This window comes from Tribolium castaneum, chromosome 3, assembly GCF_031307605.1.
Source record: "Tribolium castaneum strain GA2 chromosome 3, icTriCast1.1, whole genome shotgun sequence".
In the NCBI taxonomy this organism is placed as follows: Eukaryota; Metazoa; Arthropoda; class Insecta; order Coleoptera; family Tenebrionidae; genus Tribolium; species Tribolium castaneum.
The window spans coordinates 12,701,166-12,725,316 of record NC_087396.1 but is presented as its reverse complement, the minus strand read 5'-3'; the positions used below and the strand labels follow the sequence as shown (position 1 = coordinate 12,725,316).

The 24,151-nt window shown below is 35.9% G+C and overlaps 1 protein-coding gene across 1 annotated transcript; it reads right to left on the bottom strand.

The window, feature by feature from the left end:
- Positions 1-737: 737 nt before the first annotated feature.
- LOC662264 (retinal homeobox) lies at positions 738-24,151 on the bottom strand. The gene is made up of 3 exons (XM_968375.4): positions 23,775-24,151; positions 15,899-16,176; positions 738-2,945 (listed from the first exon to the last, which is right to left on the bottom strand). Exons 1-3 carry the CDS (start codon positions 23,959-23,961, stop codon positions 2,574-2,576), a joined length of 837 nt encoding a protein of 278 aa, XP_973468.3. The 5' UTR covers positions 23,962-24,151; the 3' UTR covers positions 738-2,573.

Below are 24,151 nucleotides of genomic sequence, written 5' to 3'. Positions count from 1 at the left end.
TTAGAATGGTTGGGCGGTCTGGAAACAGTCTGATTAAAAAAGAGAAGGACCAAATAGACAGGCACAAACCAATAAAGTAATAAGAGAGAGTTAATTATCGCGGCTGCGGGGCGAATGATCGACGAGAGGGATGGAGAGAAAGGGGCGCAGGCTCTTTTACCACTATTCGTGGGGGACTACCTAATGGTGAGGAAAATGATAATGTCGTCGCCTCTAATACCTCTTCCTTTCTTCCTCCATGATTGATCCGCTAAATTTAAAAGCCGACGAGCAAAAACTTACCTTTGCTACAATTATTATTAGTTGCATTTTTAAAAGTGTATGGTTTGTTTTAAAATTTGTTATAAACAATTGTGTCTTGAACTGGGCAAGATGTGGAGCTCGTGCCGTAGTAACGGCTGATTAGCGACGACAAACATGTATTAGCATTTTATTGCTTTAGCCAGACTCTCTACGCCCTCTAGATAAAGTGGAATTAAAACTGAAGTGCTCTTTGATCTCCACCGTATTAACTAAACTCAGCTATTGGCCGCACTTATTAAATGAGAGGGAGACAAGCTAATGCTTTTCTTTCTTTTTCCTTCTTTACGTTTAGTCGCAACTTAATAACTTGTTAAAATGATGATTAAAACATTCTCTCTCTCGGTTTTGGTTTAATTTTGTTTCTATTAAAACACGGTAACAATTTTAATTTTAATTAACACATATAAGAAAACTTTTGATGTCAAAGAAACCTATTATATCGTTTAAGTAATATAATTTATTGTGCTTTATTTACAAAAATTCACAGCTCTAAAGGAAACAATTATGTAGTTAAGTAATCATAATCAATCATTGCGAAATTACTACCGTCTAAAACAGGCAGCCACGCAAAAATGGTGGATGCGCCGGGCGAAATTTAGACCAAACTTATTGCATTCGCTTCCAATTAAATTAAACTAGGTTTTGGTCTAAATCTCATAAATTAACCTAAACTTAATCGCCATTTAAGTACATAAAAACCTAAATAGCCAGTCAACGAACAATTTGTAGTATGCCCGGGAGGGAAGGAATTTTTTATTTCAGGGCTGTGTTTAGGCTAGTTAGAAACTAGAAGTACTAAGAGTTTTCGGTCCTACAAAGTAACAAAACTAGCAAAAAACAAATTTAAAGTTAGTACAATTATTTAAAAAATAGTCCTCTTGATTTTTAATCTCAAATAATTTCTCAGATATCCACTGACAAACATTGCATTTTTGTGCGAATAAACTCTGTTTTATCTGTTTCCAAAACTATATGTTGTACCATGTGATATATTTTTCAATTTTTGTGAAAACGATAATTATCATACTTACTCAAATCAAATTATAAAGTTTCGTTTTTTTCTTAGTTTGCACTAAATCATCCATTACAAAAATAAAAAAACGCGATTCTTGTGTCTCTTATGTACTGTTAAATAATCGAATAATACTTAATTGTTGCAAACCAAGTTGGAGAATAAGTTTTTTTTATTAACAAAAATCGATAGCGCAAATGATTTTAAGAAGTGGTTTTTTAGGTTAAAAAAAATTTATAGATCTATATCCAAAAAAATCTCTTGGAAAATCTAACTACAGCCCCTTGAAAAAAGCTGTCGAAAACCCCTTTTTAATTTGTGTTTTGAAATTTAGCCCGTTCGTCTTAAAAACGATGCAAATTTATTTAATAAATTGATTTACTGATTTACTTTTTACACTAATTTTGTTTTAATTTACTAAAATTCGCACAATATTTTTAAATCGCTATGGTACTTGGCGTGTTTTTAAAAATACTTTATTCTAGTTATTGATATACCAAAGAGATACGGTCGCGAGAGCCGCTTTTTTTCATAAAAAAATTGTTGCTTTATAAAAGGAAGTTAAAAAGTAAAATCTTGGACGAATTGCAAAATAAACAAAAAAACAGGTTACGTTTTGATTTCGGCAAAGTCTGAAACAATGCACAAGAAACAATGAGATAAATGATTGAAGATTGGAAGAAATTAAGGATGTATAATTCACTTCTATAACTCCCGCAAGGGAAAATCACCCTCATTATGGTTACAGTTTCTTAGACAAAATTTGACTTTAGTGAATTAGTAAGAAATAAATTGTTATACTTATTTAATAACAACACAACAAAAAAAGTACTCGAATTTTTTTAAAGTACGATCTTACAAACTGTTTAAAATACAGAGAAACTAATAATCACAGTCTTGTGGAAAGTTTTGTTACCTTTTTACATTATTCATTAGTAATTTTATCGCAATACGTTTTATTTTCGAGATAGAAACTAAGAACCAGAAAACGGCACCGTTTTGGTACTCAACACGTAGAACCTGGTACTTCTGGTATAAGGCCAAACACAAACCTGAAGTCCAAAATTATTTTTTTGAGGGTTCGTTGACTGGACTAAACAGTCACTGGTGGCAATTGCAAAATAAACCTTAACACTCGATCACAAAAAGTCCAACAACTATAATAAATATTCACAATAATTGAGACAAAATATACACATTGATATTTACAGTGAACGCAACACAGATATGTACAAAATGATTGTCACTGGAACCGCACCTACACCATTTGCAGTCCTTTGGTGATGTTCTCCACATGCTCCTTGGCTTTGAGACGCAGCGCCGCTATTGAGGTAGTTCTGAGGTCGGGGGTGACGGTGGGCGAGTGCGAGTGCGCGACGGGCGGGGGTCTGCTGGGGTCTGTCGCGATGGGCGACGTGAGGTAGCTGGGGTACCCCGTCTGGGGGTGGCTGAGGAACCCCGGCAGGGCGGACAGCAGCGGCGGCGACAGCCAGGGGTCCATGGGCAGAGCCAGGGTCGAGCCGGTGGCCCGGGACAAGGAGGAGACGGCGTGGTACTCACTCAGGCCCAGCCTCGCCGCCTCCATCTTCTCCTGGCGCCGCCACTTGGCGCGGCGGTTCTGGAACCATACCTGCAACAAGGCATAAATATTTAAAGAGTCATTATCGGTAATGCCGCTTTTGATTGCCGGTTAGAGAAAGCTTTTACGGAAAGCAAATACGTTATTTGTTATAAATCAAGATAGCATCTATAAAATGAAATTACTGACGTAAAGTGGACGTTATTCGGTCGCTTGGAGGCTATTAGTGTGCAAGCGTTGCACCAGAGGTATTAAACAGGTGGTTTCGGTGGCACTTTATTTGCTTACTTTGGCTGCATGTCAAAAACTCGTTAAAGTTGAATGCGACAACGGTTTACTTCCATTGGGAGACTTCTAGGCTCAATTTTATTTCCATTTTCTAGATAAACACCTGTGTTTATTTGGTAATCGATTTATCTTTTCTTATTACAGATATTTTTACCTGCATTTCCGTTTGATTGCTACACAAACATAATCATGTTTTCTAAACAATAATGACATTATGCCTGATCGATTCATTTTATTTAACTTTCAGCGCAATCAACCCAGAGATTACCTTTAACGACTGTTTAAACTTCTTTATGCAATAATTGCCTTTCATATTTAAGACATTTGCTCGATCGAGATGCAAACTTTATTATTTCAAAACATTTTACAGGCCATAAAAGCTAATAAATGTTTAAACTTACTTTCCTTTTTTTGTTGTAGTTAAGTATCCACATAACTTTCTAACCACATTACGTGGAATCTATCCGATGCATTAACGAGTCAAAAAGTTTTACAAGTTAGAAACGAGGGTTATAAATAACTAATAAGTTACTCCGAGTGTTTAAACTACGTAAGGTAGGATCTTTATTATTAATCAAGTAACAAATAAAAATTCACAGTTGTAACTGTAAAGTTAAATTAAAAAAAAACTATGAAAAATGTCTTCTATTATATTTCGCCCCAACAAAATTTTGGTAAGTAATGTAATGTAATAACTTTGAAACATATTTTTTAATAATAAGATATTAAATTATAAGTAGAACATAAATAGATACGAGTTGGGAAATCAAAGAGACAATATTTTTTTTAATTTAAATAAGTTATATACCTTTCCTAGCCAGACGTCTAGCTAAGCCACCTTTTCCTGTTCTCAAATTTAATCAAGTTTTGAATTGCATCTCAAACTGCAAACATGTTGCTACCAAATTTACAAATTGTCACTCACTTCTGACACGGTATTTTTCCGAATGGTATTCGAAGTTGAAAGGATTTGCATTAAAAACAAAATTTTCCGTTTAGAACTTAATATTGTTTGCTCTTGGGGGGCAACGCACTTTTTCGTCCGCTTCTCTGAAGCCGTTCTCGTAGGGCGTCTGTGAAGGGAAGAACTATGTCTGGACCCTCCCCTATCCTGGCACCCCTGATTATCCTTATTCTTAAGTTTCCCCACAGGCAGCACGGCCATGTTGATGCCGTAAGCGCCCCGAGAATTGGTTTTGAACTGATGCATTAATTGACAATTTGATGTCATTCTTTACTCGAGCTAATGGCGGGCTGAAGCCGTCCTAAATTGACTAAATCGAATAAGAAACTTTTAGCAAACTTCCAAAAGCAGACTGTAATTTTCTCTTGTTGTTGGGCGATTACGAGCCGGCAAATGGGAGCTGACGCGGCAACAAAACAATTTTAATTTTTGACGCTATTTCGGGAATGTTTCGGAGGCGCGGCTGAACAGTAGCTGTAGTTAGTGTCAGATTTGTTGATAAAATCAATGGTTGTTGTCGTTGTAACAGCAATCGCAGTGAGAACGACGGCACAAAGCGGCATTGTGTCGGCTAATAACACGGCAGCAGCCGGATTGGCCCTATTATGTTCAAGATTGTATTACGGCATGCGGATCTGCGTCTGACGTCTTAGCAAACCGGGACCGGCTTGACATATGCGACCCTGCACCAGGCAGTCGCCCTATAATGCGACGAATTTTATAAAACCATTTATTTTCTGTCAGCATATCGATAACCGCCAATAAACTTGGCTCCGCTCGCTAACAACAAATTTAAAACTAGTTAAAACGCCGCGGAAAAATGCCTCTCTCACTTACACTTAGCGAATCAATCCTTCACATCAATACATATTTTATTTTTTTGGTGCAACCAAATTTTGGGATGGCATTACACGTGTAAGTTCGCGATTTGAAAACGACGTCCACCCAACTTTTATTGCCCTCAGGAAACAGAAAGAAGTCACATGGTGTCTCAAAACGTTTAGATTTTATAAGCATTTTTTATTGGCACCGTGTGAGTCTTTTCTGTATTCCAAGCTCAGTAAGCTTTGTCAAAAGCTGTTAGAATGCTCGGCGATCTAAAGGATAAAAAGTTGCCTTTTCCTTGTGATAACTGATGATTTACTTTGCTATTTTTTTCCGTAAACAATTTTTACAGCAATAACTACTTTTCCTCCACTTCTCTCGTCGTTTTGAAAATTATTTGGCCAATGCTTTTCAGTTTCAGCACAAATTATAGGCCACTACGAGTATGTAACAAATAAAACGGATCCACATTTGTGTTTTTATAAACGCTAAATACAGTTATGTATGTACATATACAGGATGCTCAAAAACTGGCGCACCAACTCAGTGGTACGTTGTTGAGAAGCAAGTGTAGATCACGGGAAAAATCTTAAAAAAATTCCTAATGTTATATTTTAAAAAATCTGGAACAACAAACTTATTTTGCTAACTTTCTCAATTTTTATTATTTTTTAATGTTTCTATGTTTCGCATCAAGTAATTGTTCCCTAACAAAACGATGAATAATTATTTTTAAATTTACTATCAGATCTTAGCAGTTTTTTTAATTTAAAAAAAATTAAATTTATCAAAAAATCACAGTTTGTAGATGTGGCAACGCTGGGAACTATTTCCTAGGAAACCGTTTCAAAAATAATTATTTTTATTGTTGATCAAATTCTATTGCGATCACGACTGATAGGCAACGTTGCCACATATCATTTATTTAAAATTCGTTATTTATCAATAACTTTAACACAAAGAATTTTTTTACTATTTTTACCTTTATGTGTAAGCAATTCTCTACCACACTCCGTTGAGTTGGTGCGCAGATTTTTGAGCACCCGGTATACAAGGTGGTGTATTTTGAGTATCCGCATACTGTAGTCCGGTCAAAATAGACAAAAATATAGCGGTAAGCTTGCAATAATTCGCATAAAGCTGAAAATTGGTACAGGCTTTAGGTACACCTTAACAAATAAAATTCAAAAGTTTACACCGATCCGACGTGTGCTAAAAAAGTTATTCAATCTCAAAAGTCAAAAGTATCGGTTTTAAGCGTTTTTCTCGAAAACGGTAAATGTTATCATAAAATAGGTCGACAATTTTCAGCTTTATGCAAATTCTTGTAAATTGGAATGTTTATTTTGACCGGACTACTAAGACTGAAAAATTTACATAAAAATTTAGTGACACCTTCTAAAGCACATTTTGTACACTAATAAAATTATTTCTCAAAAAATGAGCTCAACAATGTGTCATTTGTTTCTTTCTAAACGTCTTACTTTTGGAGATCCTCTATTCCAAAATTACCACTCTAGTCCACTGTAGTCCACTGTCCACTGTAGACTACCACTGTAGTCTTATTTAAGAGAAAATAAACTAGTAGGTAGTAGCTAATTTAAATAAATTGGCAAGTAGGTGCCGTATTTTTTGCTTGGAATTTGAGAAAAATGTGTGATGTAGTGAAATCCGGCATTTAAATTAGTTGGTAAATATTGTTGAAGGCATTCGAAATGATGCAATTTGCGCTGGATGTAGATCAGCGGGTAGTGGAATATATTTCGTCTTTGCTGCCAGGACAAAGCTCAGTTAAACTAAGGATTTAATTAACAATTCCAAGGCATTCAGGACCTGTGTAGAGAGAATAGGTGAATTAACGTTCCGCCCGCGGGCCCTTTCTAATTACCACCCATTAGGCCAATTAACTTGCAACGTCGTACTCGAAACGTCAAACTCCTCGCAAACTTCCAACCATGAAACTTGTCGTTTGCCAAACCGTCGCTCGAGTTAACCTCGCCATTTTCAATTATTAAATAACGTTCAAGTGTACAAAAGACTAAAACGTAATTGTATTTCGGTCGAAAGGTAATAAATTGGGGTTTTATCTTTTTAACCGTGGGAGGTGATGTGGAGCTCGCTATAGGCGCCGTCTACGCCTGCCCAGAGCGGCTGCTGCAGCCCCAAAGCTGACGAGCGTCCCAAGCGCCCCCGCCTGCCGGTGGTGATGCAGTGCCGTGCACACCCCGCGGCTTCGCAGACGACCCAATATTAAATTTGTCTTCATTTTGATATTTAATTATTTTATGGCAAGCTTTGTCGTCAAAGCTGCGCGTGTTGTCGTTACTCGAGGCCGACTCAATTAATGCCCGTAATTAAAGATGCTTTAATTAATTCTGACTCGGTTTCGAGAGGATACTGATTTTGCTTACTCTACCACGACGTTTTTGCTGCGAATTACACAACTGGAGCTCGCACAAACAGGCGACTTTTATGTAGCGTTTTTAACGAACGTAGCGAGTGGTTACACAGTTTATCGTTTATCTCTCCCACAATGGGCTGGAAAATTGAAAGCTAGTAACATAACGCTAATTCCCTGGATTCAGACAACAAGGAACAACACTGTAACTAGTTTTAAACAATCCGACCAACGTCATGGGGCACGTGAGTGCCACGTGTCGGTGCAAATTACACGTCACACGGGACTGATTAGTCTAGTATAACAAAGAGGTCCGTGGTGACGTTGATGTGTGTAGCTACCAATTTATTAGCGGGGGTGATGTTTGTAGACCACCAGCAACAGCAGTTCACCCCCGTCGTATAATAAGAGCTATTAACGTTGAGTTGCAGAACCAGTTATTAGGGAAATTAACTTTGCTGTGACAAGTTTCAGTTTTGCAATAGGGCTAATAAACTATACACTGCTTGGTTTAGGAACACTGATCAGGAACAGAGCTTAAAGCACAAAAGCGCTTATTCTAGTTATAATTGGACGTGTTAATGGTGCAGTCTATAGGAGGCGGTACGAGAAAAAGGTTTCTGCTTCTTTAGTGCTTTGCGTCGCAATCTTTTAAGACGTTTCGTATTACTGGTATTAAATTTCGTGCTACTGAACCTGTGATATCATCCGCCCATGGCCAAGCTGTACATCAGTTGTTGAAAAGATTTTTTCCCAATGATACTTGCAGTTCAAGGGCGTAAGTTGAATCGTAAAAAATTGATTAAAGTTGTTAAAACTGAAAGTTCTGCCCCCTCGGTTTCAAATAAAGCTTGTGGGTCTCGGCAGTTTTGCGCTCGACTGCGCATCACACCCCAATATCTAGCTGACTTGATCCGAACGCATTCAACAACTCACGCAATTGTTGTATAATGGAACTAACAGAAAAGCATTGTGTTCGAAAAGGAGCTGATGAAAGGGTGATTGCGTTAACCGGCCGGTATTTTCAAAGGTGGCAGCTTTTAAGAGGCCACTCCAATTTGTTACTCAATGTATTCAGAGATTTCGAGTTGATGGCATAATAATGATTGTGTTTTATCCGAACTTCCTCATGTGGAATGTTTGATCAATATTGTACGACAGGGTGGACAGGCAAATTGTTTTGGTTTGTTGCATTCGAATCCATTAGGAAATTACCGACGGAATTGCCGCGCAAAAACGTGACGATTTTTAAACCAATTTCGGCGCCACAAAAGAGCAAAATTGACTCTGCTGTAAGAAACGAGGAAACAATTTTGCTCAAACATCGTGGATTGTGGCTCGAAAACGCATCAGGAATGCAGCTGTGAACGAGGGATGCCTAAACAGCCGCTGAACGAATTGCTGAGGAAATACGGGAAGCAGTAAAAAGCGGCAAAAGCGATAAAGATCGGCAAAGAGCGCGATCCTCGACTGCTATATAAGTGTGGGAATGGAAACAGACGCGAGGCGACCATCCAGAAAATTCGTTTGTGGAGGAAAATGGAACCGGGTTTTTCTGAAGACAAATGATGTGGGGTGATGTATCCATACTAATGCGCCCTTCTCGCACCGACAGCCACGCCGACCGCAGCTCGCTTGCTGATTTCCCCAGAATTTTGCCATTTTCCGACTCAATACTAAGGAAATTTACGTTTAAAATTTTCCATAATTATCAATTTGTGTTACTATAGCAAGATTTATACCGATAATATGAAAAAACAACGTCTTTCTGCTTACTTTAATTAAACAAACACATTTTTGATATAGTATTTCTTTGTATTATAATTAGTATGAAATCTTAATGCTATTTTAGTGTAGTTGCTTCCTTATACATCATAGTAACACACAGAAATATGCATTTGTCTCTATGTAGTAAATATTTGTAAATAATTACCCTAATTTAGCTAAACACGGTGATATAAAGTTACGATTTCTGTTGGAACTGTAGGGAACAAATAACGGAATTATGCTTCAAAAAATTAGGGTGTAATAACAACTTATAGTTTGTTCTTTCTGCCTAGGGGGATGTTAAATGATCGGCATTTACTCTGAGAATAAATCCAGATGTTTTTTTACTGCCTAACCTTAATGTTTCTATCGACATCAACTAATCCATCTAATCTGTATTTATTGTGTAGAAGTCATAAAGGGATCAGTTTAGTATTTTTTGTTTGCATGATAGTATTTTTGAAAAACAAAATCTGAATGCATTATTATTAGCAGCAACGAGGAATAAGCATATACAGGCTCATTCAAGTAGCTATGGGTTACATTTTATTTTTTTTAGATGCACTAATAGTATTACTGCTTAGATCTGTAACAGTTAAAAATTACCTAATTTACGATAGCATTGTTCTGAGTGAGGTGCTGGATGCTGTCATAGACAGAGATACTGCTATCACATGATTTTGCTTCAATTAATTATTTGGAAATTTAGAAATCAAACGCAGTAGGTAGAACCAAGTGGTGAGTCTAATTGGTAAATATTTGTGGTTGCATGAAAAGAAATTTCTAAAATAAACCACAATTAATTTATCCCGTATATCTATGTACCTATTATGATCTGATAATGAAATATATACCTACATTAATAGAAAAAAAAAACAATTTTTACTTATAATTTTAAGTTTACTTAAAAACAAAGTCGTTTATTTTCTTAAATCTGAAATAAACTCTGCCAATACTTGTTTTTAATTTTGCTTTAAACGTGTACCTAAGAAAAAAAATGTGATTGGGGTTGCAGATTGAAAGACCGGGTGCTGAGGCTTTCTTTAATAATTAGTAGCTATTAAAATAGCTAGACATTAAAAGTAGCTACTACAAATATTTATTCTAATTTTCAATAGAATGGACACAAAATAAAATAAATATATGAAAGTTTTCGAATTGTTTGATGCTTAATTGTTACGTTGTTACGTTTTTTTCACGTAATCAATATGCATAGTTTTGGCGGAGGAAATGTGGGTTGTCGGTAAGGCCGAGTTAAAATTATCCTTGTGAAATTTCCTTCTTTAATGAGAAAATTTTGTTCTTTTTAGGTTGATTTCGGCGTCTTGGGGCAAAACAGCGCTCGCCATTCGAAAGCCAGCAGGAGGTATAATGGAGCTTGGAGCGTAATTTAATTTAAATGTTTAACGTTTGATTTGAAAACGAGGTGATGAGATGGTTGATTGAATTTATAAAGTCTGGCAGATGATGTGAAATCGGGCAGATGTTGAAGGAGCCGACGAGGAGTTCCCCGAGAGAGCGTTCTATGCTCCTTGATTAGTGTTTATAACAACCTTCATTAAAACTTTGATTAATAACCGCTAAATTGAGTGTTAAATTCATTACACAAAGTGAATAAATTGAAGATTAATTAACCATTGATAATTTAAACTCGCTAGGCCGTGGCTTAACGAGGTTAAAATTTGCATTTGAGGACGGAAAGCACTTTACAGGCATAAACACAATTAGGAGGGGGCAACGCGTGGGAGGATTGAAGGGTTGCGCTGCTGATGGACCTACGGACTACATAACAGTGCCACTTCATTAGGCACAAGAAGGGTTAGCCGGAAGTGTCAAGTGCACGCGTTCTTCCGCCGACCATCGGGCTTACCATCCATCACATTCTTATTCTCTCAATCCTTCCGTGCAGATCGGGTTCGCACGGCACAAGTTTTGCGTGCATGCCGTCGAATGCCACCCCTAACGGATGATAATCATTGGAATTGAGTAGAGCTTTGTAATAAGCTCGATTATTTGACACCAACCATCCTCGAAAATTATGCGGCTTTGTTGTGTGCAAATGTGCAATCTTTGATCAAGCCATATTTATTTTAGTCAGAAATGCTAATAAATTGGATAGTTTTGCACGCGGAGATTAGCTGATTTAAAGCGGATAATGAACATAATTGATTAGTGGCCGCGTAAAAACTGCATCGCATGTTTTACGGATTGCTGAGCTATGTCGAGGGAAATGAAGGTTAATTAAATTAAAGGTCAAGCCCGTTGCTGATTTCCTTGAAATATTACATTTTGCTCTTCTAGATATTTTCTTCACACTATTCGTATTAAACTTTGTACCCACTAAACTAAATCTTGGACAAAACAAAGAAAACGCATTCATATTTCGTATTTTAAACTACAGAAATAACGCTTATGTGTTGGCAATCTATCATCTGCGATAATAGTTAGGTATTAATATATATCAAGGGCTTTGTTACTTTGCTACTTTGTTACTTATGAATAGATTGAGTTTTTTTAACACAAAGCTCAATGTTTTAGTGGCTGAAACTGTCCATCAAGTCGCACTGCGTACGCTTGGAGTAAGTATGTAGTAAATAAATTGAGTAAAGACTATGGTAACAATAGTCAATCCAGCTTAGAATCTGTTGGAATGAGCTTGAACGTTAGTTTTTCAAATAAAAAAAAATATGGGAAGCAACGAAGTTGAAATTAACGAGATGGCTTTTGAGACAGCAAGAATATGTGACCTGATATCTAAAAAAAATCGGTATTTATTTATTGTCTGATGATGAAAAATTTGTGTACAAAATCTTGAACAGCAAGCAACTCAACGAATAAATGGTTGGTTCTGATAATAGCAACATTTAATTTAACACACTGAAACCTCCGAATAACGGACACCTCTTTACAACGGACATGTTTGTAGGAAACTTTAAGCGTTTTCGTATGAGCGTTATTCAATTTTTTTTGTTGAAACATTTTAATTTGAAACACGTTACTATGGAAAGCGTGTTTTAAAATGGTGAAAACACGTAGCTGTGGGAACCCCATAACAATAAATATGTATCTTTGGAACTCTAAGAAATATGTATAAATTTATAAGCATAAAAATATAATAAAAAAACTTGAAAAACTGAAGACAACGAAGTGTTGTTTGCGTGGGTGTAATGTTTCCAAAAGCCAGTATCAGCAGTTGAGATAACGATAGAAATGAAGTGGCGTCGGTTTGGGTGAAATCCAGTATCTGTTATCTAGTACCAGAGATAATGATTGAAATGAAGTGGCGTCGGCGTTCGGTACGGTAACGCAAACGTAAACGCAAGGGCGGCAGGTGATGTGGCCTTGATTAAGTGGCGCGTTTAAGCGTCGCGTGACTGCAGCAACGCCGTTATTAGACACGACATTCGGAATTATTTTATCAGCGGCTGAGACGCACGAGGACCCTTATTTCCTGCCATTTATTAGCAATCACGCGCAGCACTGGCCTTTTCTTACCCCGTGCCAGCTTCGTGATCGCATTAATTATGCGAACCACCCTTGCATGCTAGTTTTAATAGTCGCGTCGAGTCGGGCCGGAGCTTTGCCTTGTTGGTTTAGGGCCGAATCGCTGGCCCCGTATAATGTAAGATAAATTAATTTTATTGCCGACTAAACAGCCGAAGATTGTTGTCGAGTCGGCACGCGATGCGACATGTATTTATGCTGCGAGCGCACGAACGCCTCGTTACGCACGCGGCGGGGCAGGGGCGGGGGGCGCCGCGACGCCCCCGCACAAATCCGAAACTTTAAATTAAATTTCCGTTTTTGAATTGCACGCAACAAGCCAACCAATTGCCGTTTTATATTCGAGAGTCGCCGCCTGAGGCCGGCAACTTTCCTCCGCGGAAAATAGCTTTTCTTGGATATTCCCCGACCAATATGAGTCGAAGAGCAAATAAAATAAAAAGACACAAAGTTATTCAATTTAGACGAATTTTGCGCGCGAGTTAACCTATATTGAATCGGTGTGGGACGACGGCGGCGGCGGCGGCGGCGGGAGACGACGCCCTCCAAAAGGGGTGCAAGCTGACTCACTTGATTTCCGCGATTGTCGCGTGCACCTGGACGACTCGGCGCCAATTTATCACAGCGCCGAACTAACAAGACGCCTCTAACGAGACAATCGGATTACACTCTCGATCTCGTGTCAGATTGACGCTTCCACAGAGACTTAGCCCGACACGGCTTCCCAACGCTAACAACAAATGCCTAATTGCCTCCAGCGTTTTTGGCCACTCCTCGCCCATCTCATACCAATAAATACAAACACAATTCCCTCACAAACACTCAAACCACTCAAAAATAGCGTAATTTCCGCATTATCAAGTTAAAGCCTGATTTATAAATTCCTGTTACCGCTAAAGATCGACATGCTATTTTATGACGGCGTTAAAATCCCGCTACGATCCCGCTAACGTACCCGTTGACGCAAAAGTTACAACTTTTGCGTTAGCGTTGCGGGAACGGGATAAGCGGTGACCAACGATATCAAGCTTTTTCGAATGTGATACGCTGATTTTTAAAGCCGTAACGTCATTTTTTCTTGAGAAAGTGAAAGTGAAGTATATAATTAAAACAAATATATGTGGTAAAAGTTGTTGAGCAATCCATTTCGCAGTTTGCCGAACACATTTATATTGTGTCTGTCGTTCGGATACTCAAAAAATTGACAATGTAAAGATAACATTTTTATAATTCAGTAAATAAACACAGCCAATTAAAACACATGGATTTTACTTATTATAACGTAAATTTATTAATTGGAAAAACATTTCATAACGGCTGCAGAAACTGAACTGGAATTTATGATTCAAGAATAACTGGCAGAGTATTACGAAATCAGTTGCGGAGGTCTGATGGTCACTCAAATACAGACTGGCTTACAAATCGCTCTCTACTTGAAAAATACATATAGTGTGGACAATTTCAGCAAATTTCTTTGCAAAAAAATCTCTTTGTTTTTCTGAATTAACAACGTTTTAAAGTAGCCAACCACAGAAAACCTCGCTTTGGAATACTGCATACTCCTTTAGTACAGAAATTATAGAAATACTTTGCCAGGAAGACAAAAACAGGTGCAAAGGACATATAAGAGAGTGCACTTGAATTATTTTTCATTCTTTAGTACTATTTTTCCTGTAAGCACTACATCTGTGCGAGAGCTTTTAGAATTGGTCACTTTGAAATCTATATCTGTATATTCTATACCCAACAATGAATAAAATACCATTTTTTAGCTTTTATGACCTGTTTATTGCTGTTACCACTAGCACGTTTCTGCTAGAGTACCTATAAAAGCTCCAAAAACCTCAAAAAATTCAGTTTGCAGTTTTTTGCTCGTTCTGATAGCCTTGCTGTAAACATGTTGGAAAATGAGTTTTAGAAAATGGTTTTATTATGTAGCTGTAGAGTTGTGTTAATTCAATAACACACAGTGTTTGCAAACACTGACGTCAGGGCCGAATTAGGAATGTGGAAGTCCCTAGGCTGATTGGACTGATGACAAAAAAAGTCTCCAACTCCTATATTTTTTTATACTATCGTTTACCTTATGGTTTCTAAGGTGTAAGAATATTTCTAGCTTCACATTAGAATCGATAGGCAAATATAGAGGTAAAGGGTTTTCGGGAGTAAAACTGGATCACCTTGTATATTTTAATTGTTAAAAGTACGAGTGCCAGAAACTGATTTTTTTTAAATGTGTTTTTCGACAAAATTACTCGCGAAAGGTTACAGTACAGAAACTAAAAAAGAATGACTTTATAGTCATTCTTTTTTAGACGCTTGTTACAAGGTTAGTCTGTTAAAAGTATTTTTCACTGTTCTAAAAACTAATAATCACATAGAAATTAGTCAAATAAATTTAATTTCTTAACAGAAATCATGGATTTAATTGCCTTGAAGATAATTGCTATGAATAGGTTGCATTTTTGAAATTCTCTTTGAGTAACAAACAGGTGCTCGAAAACAGTATAATTCAAACAAAATAAATAAATAGCGTAGGCAGTCATTTAACTGAAGTTAAACATAACAAACCGTTTCCTAATTCTTTGAATTCTTATGGGCTCGTATAATAAAAGCCGTCGAATCGGAGCAATATTTTTCTACGAGGATGACAAATTCGTATCGTCGATTACGAATGCGTAAACTACACCAATAAATTTGCCCGAAATTATGGCAGATATAAATAATCCTAATAACGTAAAGAAAACAATAAATAATGAAAACGAGGGTGGTTTCGTGACTGGCTCGACTAGCGTGTTCGCATTACACATCTCTACATATACGTTATAATTTTTAATCAACAATCATAATTCGTTATAAATTTATTATTAAACCAATTTTGCTTATATTGAATTATGATAACAGTTTAAATGTTGGGTCGTTGACAGGCTGTGACATTTCTAAAAAAAACTCGACGCGGATAACGCGGATATAAACGGATTTTCGTGATGTATAGATTTTCAATAATGTATTGTTACATGAGCCTAATCAATTTCTCATTCGGTTCGTTTTATTGGCGAATTATTATTTTTTATTAGAAAATTGCCTACAATTGGAGCGACAGGAGAACGTCATCTTTCATGCGTGATGCTTGATATAAGCGACTTAATTGGACATTTTTATGGCCCGTTGAGCTATTTTTTCATAACGGGGACGATTTGTCTTGATAAGAATAGTTTTACTGGATTGTGATTTAATTTTTCGGGATTGGGGTCTTACCTGTACTCTGACTTCCGGCAGGTTGACTTTCATGGCAAGTTCTTCTCTGCTGTAAACGTCAGGATAATGACTTTTTTCAAAGGCGCGTTCTAGTTCGTGTAGTTGATATGTTGTAAACGTGGTCCTGTTTCTCCTGTGCTTTTTCTTGCATCCGTCTCCCTCTGATAAACCGGAATTATTGACTGTTCCTTCATCTTCAGAACCGCTTCCTACAGGACCCGATATTTTCCCGTATCGAAGCTCAGAGACACCGTCGTTTGAGTTGCAACTTCCTTCGCCTGGAATATTGGTATAAAAATTCACCCTAACAAAATCACAAAAAATTGCCGAGATCGATTATCGCACAAGTGCCAAGAACAGGGGATTTTCCTCGCATGTATTATGTAATCATATTTTGACTTCAATCGATCATACGGTAATTCATGTATAATTAAGTAGAATCACACCTGTCCCAGGGCGGTAATCAAGCCGACAATGTTCCTAACTAATAGAATACAATACAAACACGCGATACACATTATATATCATAACCTAATGTGCAATGTCCGCACTATCGCCTCAACTATCGCTTTCAAACGCTCCCTCAATTATTTATCAATGCAGAAACACATTAATTACCTTCTTATCAGACATAATCTCGACACGTTCTCAAACAACACCAGTCTATTAAACTCCCAAATTGTTATTACCGGAATCATTTATTTATTGCAGTATCCTGTATCGATTAGGAAATTAACTATGTGTTCAAATGGACAATTTGATACGCTTGATTACCAACTACAAGCAGGCACGAAAAATCACCCCAAAGAACGGACCCCACATGGGATTGTCGATCAGAAAAATGCATTTTTTTTATTTCAATATTTCAAACAACTTATGCCTATTTCTTAAACATTTTTGTGATTTGCTTGAAGTATAATGTAAAGGAAAAATTTTTTTAACATGCACTGTTTATAACTATTCTAAAGATAGGTACATCTAAATTTGTTATTTTGAAACAATACCTCTGGATAAATGAAGAAAGATTTAAACTAGATACCTACACTACAACGAAAAGTTCATGCCTTAGAGAAAACTGAATAGAACTGGATGAAAGCCAAGACAAGACATAGAATTAGGGCAAAAAAGCATTCAGTTAAAAAATGGTTTAAACGATTATAAACAACAAGAAAAATATTTGGAAGTTAAAGATAAATAATGATAAATTGGCTACTATCAACGAAGTTAGGCAAATTGTTTCCATTTAAGTCGTCAATAGAAACAAGTACTACATCCAGCAAATGTAATAAGATCAAACAAAAAAAATCATACAGAAAATATAGAAATATAAAAGATGTGGATCATATAAAAATTAAAAAAATCAAGACTGTTTGGTATCATATCATGAGTAGAATAACAATAGTTAAACACAAAAGCCTGAAAACTCTGTACATTGGAGGTGTACCCAAGACCAAACCTAAACTAGATTTTGGTTTCGAAAAGTCTTGAGCTTTCTAGTCTTGTTCTTGCTTTCGAAGAGTATTGTGTTATAAAGCTATGTCTTGAAAGCCAATCTACATTTTTATCAAAAGTGCCGAATTTGCTTTTTGACTTTTAACCAAAATAAAACAATAAAGTCTTTTTTATTAGTTTGCTCAAAGGTCTTGTCAAAAATTTTTGAAAAAAATATGTTTTTTTAGTTTTGGTATTGATTTCAAAGCATGGTTAAGGCAATAAGACCAAGAACGTGGTTTATTTTTTCTTGAGAAAATATTCACTTATTGGTTTCAATAGTGACCCTACTGGGCTTATTTATAAGCTGACCAACTGTGGTAGATTTAAAATCAAGACATGTTCCATTTGAATTTTCATACTCAAATTTATATTTGTTTAAAAATAAATTGCTTTAAGATTTCCTTCATGTAGTAAGTATAATAAGCATTTTATCAAAATGCATGTAAGTTTAAAGGAAGTACCCACAGAAGCAAATAAATCAATTTTAATATTCATATTTAAATACCCCGGCGCATCCACCATTTTTAAATATCTTTGTTAACAGTATTTAATAATTTTTTTAGATTAATATTTGATTGCTTCAAATGAATTCAAATAAAACTATGTAGTTTAAAACCTGCAAACTGCCTATCCTGTTTATAAAGACTACCACAAATGTGCAAACCTAATAACACGTTAAGACTTCCGGCCTGCCTAAGTAGAGGTTGATTGGTTTTGCAATAGTATGTGAAATTAGTTTTATATTGCGGGGCAATAAATCATGAAATGTAGCATTATGTAAAAATTGTTATCAATTAAAGTGAATTAATTTAAATAATATACAATTAATTATAGTCCGCAATATGTCATTTTAATTCCAACCCTTGTAACATTAAACAAATCTAATGTGACTTTTATTATAGACAAAATTTATTAGTATTTTGCATGATTAAAAAAACGCACTTTGCCTATTACATTATAAGCCCAACACACTCTGATTAATCGCACCTGACGTATATGCAAATTGGAAAAATTAAAACTGCACATACACGAGATTTTATTAAGCGGCAGTCGAGAAACGTTGCCGCTAATTGCATGTAAAAGCCACATAATGTGAGCGAGAAAGAAATGGAAAATACGCCGATGGGAATGGACGATAAAATTCGAATAATTAGGAACGGAAATTTCAGGCCGTAGTTTTTTGTAACAATGATGGCGAAATTAAAAATAATCAAAGCGACTGTGTTGTATGTTTTTATTTAGTTTCAGCAAAATTAATTCCATCATTGTGTGCATTGAAAAACTTTCAACAAATCATTTGCAATTATTCGGACGAAGCTAAAACACGACCAACATGCAAATTTTAATTGCAGCAGACATTTACGAAATTAACTTGGAAAAATAACAAATTATGCAATAAACGGCCTTTTTGACGCGATGCAGAAACTGCACACGATTACGGGGGCATACAATGTTAAACAACCAAGGGACATTTAAAGACCTGTGTAAAAGACGCATGCATGCAAAAACGCAATTAACAATTACCGGGCTTATCGCAAATCTGTTGTGTTTATTATTAATGCAAGGCAATTAGATCGCACGAAACGACCGGATCAATGTTCCTAATTAAATAATCAATTGCTTAACTCAAGAACTACTAATGTTTTGCCCCACACGCTCGCGGGAAAATTCCTAAAACCCAAATGTTGCTCGGCAGGGTTTCAGCCGAAATGGGCTCGATAAAATCAGTGCTGCCAATCGACGCTAAGTGGCCCAACATCCCACCTGCAGGCTCTACGGCTTAATTTTCCTTAATTCATCAATTAAAAGACTATTCTTGTTAAACAATGGCTTGTTAAAGGCGTGTTATGAAGCGACAGGAGGCCGCACACGAGGCCAGCGGTCCCCAACAATTCACTGGAGCGGTCTAATTTACTGCTTGAGCAAAATAAACAAAATCTGCTTTTGTGCAAAATTCACTCACCCACCGAGCAGGTTTTCGAGTGGACAAATTTAATTATTTTAATTCAATTTAATTTTATCTCGAAATACCGAAATTACACCGATTGACAATCTCTGGCCGGGTTCAAAAATTAATCACTTTTTGAAGGATAATTAATTTGTAAACCCAACTAATTAGTAGCTGCGTTGAGGTTTTATATAACATAGTTAATTACATTGCGCCGGAGAAAAAGTAATTTACTGGAAGTAGTTTCAGACGGCGAGAAATGAATAATCGTTTTAACTTCAAACAACAAAAAGTTGATTATAATAAACTTGAAAGTCCGAGCTGAGTTCGTGGAATTAAATAGAGACATTTCAGAGTCGATTATGGTGATTACACGCGTTTCAGAGATGTGAATATCTTGTTTTAATTCCTGCTTATCTTCGATCTGGCAAATTAAATAAAGTATAAAGTCGGACCCAAGCACTCAGAAATCGTCTGACAGCCAACTACTTATATCTTCCTTCTGATCTCGCCCGAGTCGACACTTTCGACTCGTTTTATTTCCAAATTTATTCTAGCCTCGACCAGGTATCTAAACCATCGATGAAATTGGGCGCGTTTCATGTTCTTTTCCATCTTGTCGTATTTATAAATCTAATTTCAGCGTTTAATGTAGTAATAATACGCTCCGGTGTTTTGGTTTATTTTCGTGTGGGTGAAGGTAGGAGTTATTCTGTGCTGTCAGGGTTCGCGTGTTCATAATCATGTCACCCGTGATACGCTGGGTTTAATGGAACACCACTTAGATTACTTAACTTGATGTTTTTATTTCGATTTAACTAGAAATGCCGCTAATGCAGTGATGGCTTGTACCGCCTTCCATGGCCAGTACCCGTTTTACTGCACATAAAACGTTAATTGAGTTAGATATTACAGACTGTCGATGGTAATTACCCTTTTACCGCTTGTGATTCTAAAACGGAGTCGGTAGAAGCGTGGACTAGCGATATACATGCAAACCGGACATTTTACTGGAAGCCTTTTCGTGTCTAGATGCTTTGTTAACATTGTTTGCAGAATTGTGGTTAATTTCGTATTACATTCAAATTTATTTCGTTTATTAGCTAAAAGAACTTGTCAAAATTATAACTGGGTACAATTCGTTAACAGCACGACAGCATAATTTTTCTTTCAGATTGTTAAATAGAAAACTTCCTTTGCGTTTGTACCACATTGACGTTTCAAACGCCGGCTTTTGATTAAACAATTTCGATCCTGGTTCTGAGCTAATTTTACAAACTATTGCATTTGCATTGTTATCACAAAACTATAAATTAGTGTGTGTTTAACAGTAATTATTACATAATTAGTAGTTTACATTTTCATGTAAAATCATTTAGAAGAAGTAAAATGATGCTGAAATTTTCGGAAGAATATAAAGCGGTGACCTTTTGCATTCTTCTAATAAAATTAACTTATTCTAAAGAGTAAGTAACAATGCGCTTTTTTTGTATAAACTTGGCCAGTTGTTCACCCTATTTATTCATGTTTTTAGAAGGTAACTGATTTAATGACGGTACTAGGACAAAGAGAACAGTAGTTCTAGCTGTGTTGCTTCTTTGTGAAATATATGGCATAGTCAGGATATCGTCGATTTGGAAAAAGATCATAAATTGGTATTTAGAAGATGAAAACACCTAATTTTTTACCATAAAACATACTATTACTATCTAAAAGATAATAAATTTAAAATTATATGTACTTTGACAATTTGTTGTCTTTTGTGTTTGAGGTGAGGCAGTTTTTTTTGAGGCTTATTGGATGAACCCAAAATAACCTTTCTAAAATTTTGCACCAACACTTTGCTCATAAACAAAGTTTGAAATTATTTCTGAAAAAATTATCGTCTCACTAGTGCACCTAGTACTGCCAGTTTGAGAAATAAATTAAAGAATCAGAAGGTGGCACTACTGACCAAACAATGCAATTTGATGATAAATCTTAATACTCGACAGTTTATGGCTCTTATTTGGTCAAAATAAAGATTAGAATCGTCCCCAAAGAGTTGGTGTCATTGACTTAGGAAATAACTGCAGTCGTTTTTGCCTTCTGCAGGAAATTTTTAAATGATTTGCAAATTCACTTTTTTCACCTTGACTCTTTAACACTAGAAAAGATGTGGTACCTAGTATTTTATATTTTTAGCATTTTTGAAAACAAAGAAACCCTTCTTGATTTTTATTACGAAAATTTTGAGGTAATTGAGTTCTAAAAGTAATTTATTTTGTTGACTGTTTTCTTACTTTTAATAGTGTTCTCCAGCACAACAGAAAAAAGGCCAAAAGTGATAGTTTCTACTGATTTTTTTAATAAAAAATTAGTTTCTGTATTTTAAAAGTAATTTTTTACCAACATCTGTGTAAAAATAAAAAAATTAAGCCATTTGTATCGAAAAAAAATGGTCTAAAATGATGACCTTTGTTTTGTATTTATCTGAAATATGTAAACATCTAAAAAAGATGTTTTCCCAGATTAGTAACAAATAAATTATTGACTTTTGGTCGGCAAAAAACATTCACCAAAATGTAGACTTCCTAGTTTATTTCTTCTGAATCATGCACTCCATTATAAAAACTCAGTGTATTTTTATAGATTTTTGCTTTATTTTTATGTTCCTGTATCTACAGTATGGTTACTGTTCCATAACTAGTGACTAGTAATGAGTTTATGACACTGAAATAAATTTAAAAATGCGCTAATCGCCGATTATAAAGAATTAGACTTTATTTAAAAAATTCCTATACCTATACCTACCTGGGTATATTGTCCATAAAATAATAAATTGTAGTCAAGAACTGAACAAATGGGGCAAAACAAAACAAAAGTAATTGTGCAAGATTTTTAAGAATATTACTAAGTGATTGTAAACATTTTATTAAAAAAAAACAAAGAGTGAAGCTGTAGGATTTAATTCATTTCAAAATAAAACATTAAGTCCCAATACCACCTACCTACCTACTACTAATTAAGAAGCTGTTCTCTCGGTAATTTTTTACGACTCTCACAGTTGAAAGCCAGAAGCTTCATCTTTATGGTGTTTAAAAGAGAAGGCGTGTCTATCAGAAGACGACTCATGAATAACTACTTCAACTTAATTACCAATTTAAAACAGTTGAAGGTAATTAAACAGCCGACAGTTCAATACAACTACACAAATGAATTAATTAAATAAATTGATAATTTTAAGTATAAAGCAATTAAGAAAACACTCTCTCAATTAACAATGTGTCCTTGAAAAGTACGATTAATAATTTTTCAATCTCTTAAAAATTTCCACTGGAAAACCATTATTAACTAAATCGTGCGTTTCGACCATTTCAAGTCGTGATAAGTGGTTGAGTTGATGTTAATGAGTAAATTAATTAAAATTTGATAAGTTACACCCATCAATTAACAAATAACTTAGTCACGGTAGTGCTTAATCCATTAGCCAGATTTATTGTTTCTTGGGACGGGAGCCGAAAAAATCTCGATTGGTAAATATCCACACTCCCTAAATGCTTTTACTATGACCAGTCCAAATGCTTTTAACTAACCGTTCTAAGCATAAAGCTTGCATTTGATTAACATTACAACCACCAGATACAAAGTAGTTTTATAAGTTTAATTTAAACTTATCAACTAACTTGAGTGTCTCCCGCTTTCAGTAGGTATTTGTGAAACAATCGTTCACAGTTGTGCTTTCTGATTGAAAAAAATAGATTAATTACTCTGTTTAATATATTTTTTAAGGCAAATAAAGTGGCTTACTCTATTTTTCTTCTCTAAGGAAAATCATACACGTATTTTAATATTTTGAAGTAGCACGAACCAAATTTTTATATTTGATTGTTTGAAAATTTAAATGAAAATTATTTTAATAAAAAAACTAATTTTTACACGTGATGAAAAAAAATATACAGGGTAAGTCTTATTTGACAAAAAATATTAAAGTACAGTCCTCATCTGAAGCTGGAGTTTTGTGTTAGCTGATGTTATTTTTATTCATCAGCTTATTTGTTAAATCAAAGATAAAAATAAGCTCTGATTTTAGACGTTTTTGCCGTCTTTATTCCGTATTGACAGCAGCACTAATTTGATGTCAGCTTACTTGACAGGGAATTATATTTGATAGGATTACGAGATTGACAAATAGGATGAAGGCGACTTAATTGCGTGTTTGAGTGCGTTGTTTGTTGAATCTAAATCTTATGTACAAGCAATAGATTTAACTAAAAATAAGGCGTTACAAAGTAAAAATTTATACCCAGTTCACACATTGCGTGCACATAATTGGCATAATTAATAGCGAGTTAAGTCGGCTCTAATTTGGATTAATTTTGCTCGTTTTGGCGTAACTGGAGTCTGTTATCTTTGCGTAATTACGGTGCATTTGCTTAAGCTCAAAGCCCTCACCTGCGCTTTCGGTGTTTCCGGGAGTCGCGGCGCGGTCGCGGTCGCCCTCGTCCTTCCGGACGAGTCCGAGTATGTTGTCGATGGTGTGCCTGGGTCCGGTTCCGGGGCTGGCGACCATCCTCGTGGGTTTCACATCCAGGCCGTAGTTAAGCATGGCCGAGGTGTCTTCACAACGGTCCGATTCCATCGCGCCACATCAACTGACTGAAGTCGGCTTCCACGCTTGGATACCTAGGGGCGGTTTTCAGGGGCGTGTTCAATACGTCGAGGACCAATGAAACACTTTGGACATCCATCATGGAGTCCTGGAGGGTAGAGAGAGACGAAAGGTTGGATGCCCGCCAACAGTAATAGAGTCTGTGCTGGAAATTTCACAG

What these genes read in the sequence shown, in the direction of transcription:
- LOC662264 (XM_968375.4), bottom strand. Translation starts at nt 23,961, where the DNA reads ATGGAATCGGACCGTTGTGAAGACACCTCGGCCATGCTTAACTACGGC. An exon ending in CGGAAACACCGAAAGCGCAG is followed by an intron (nt 16,177 to 23,774) that starts GTGAGGGCTTTG and finishes CCAATATTCCAG; the next exon opens with GCGAAGGAAGTTGCAACTCA. An exon ending in TGCCGGAAGTCAGAGTACAG is followed by an intron (nt 2,946 to 15,898) that starts GTAAGACCCCAA and finishes GCCTTGTTGCAG; the next exon opens with GTATGGTTCCAGAACCGCCG.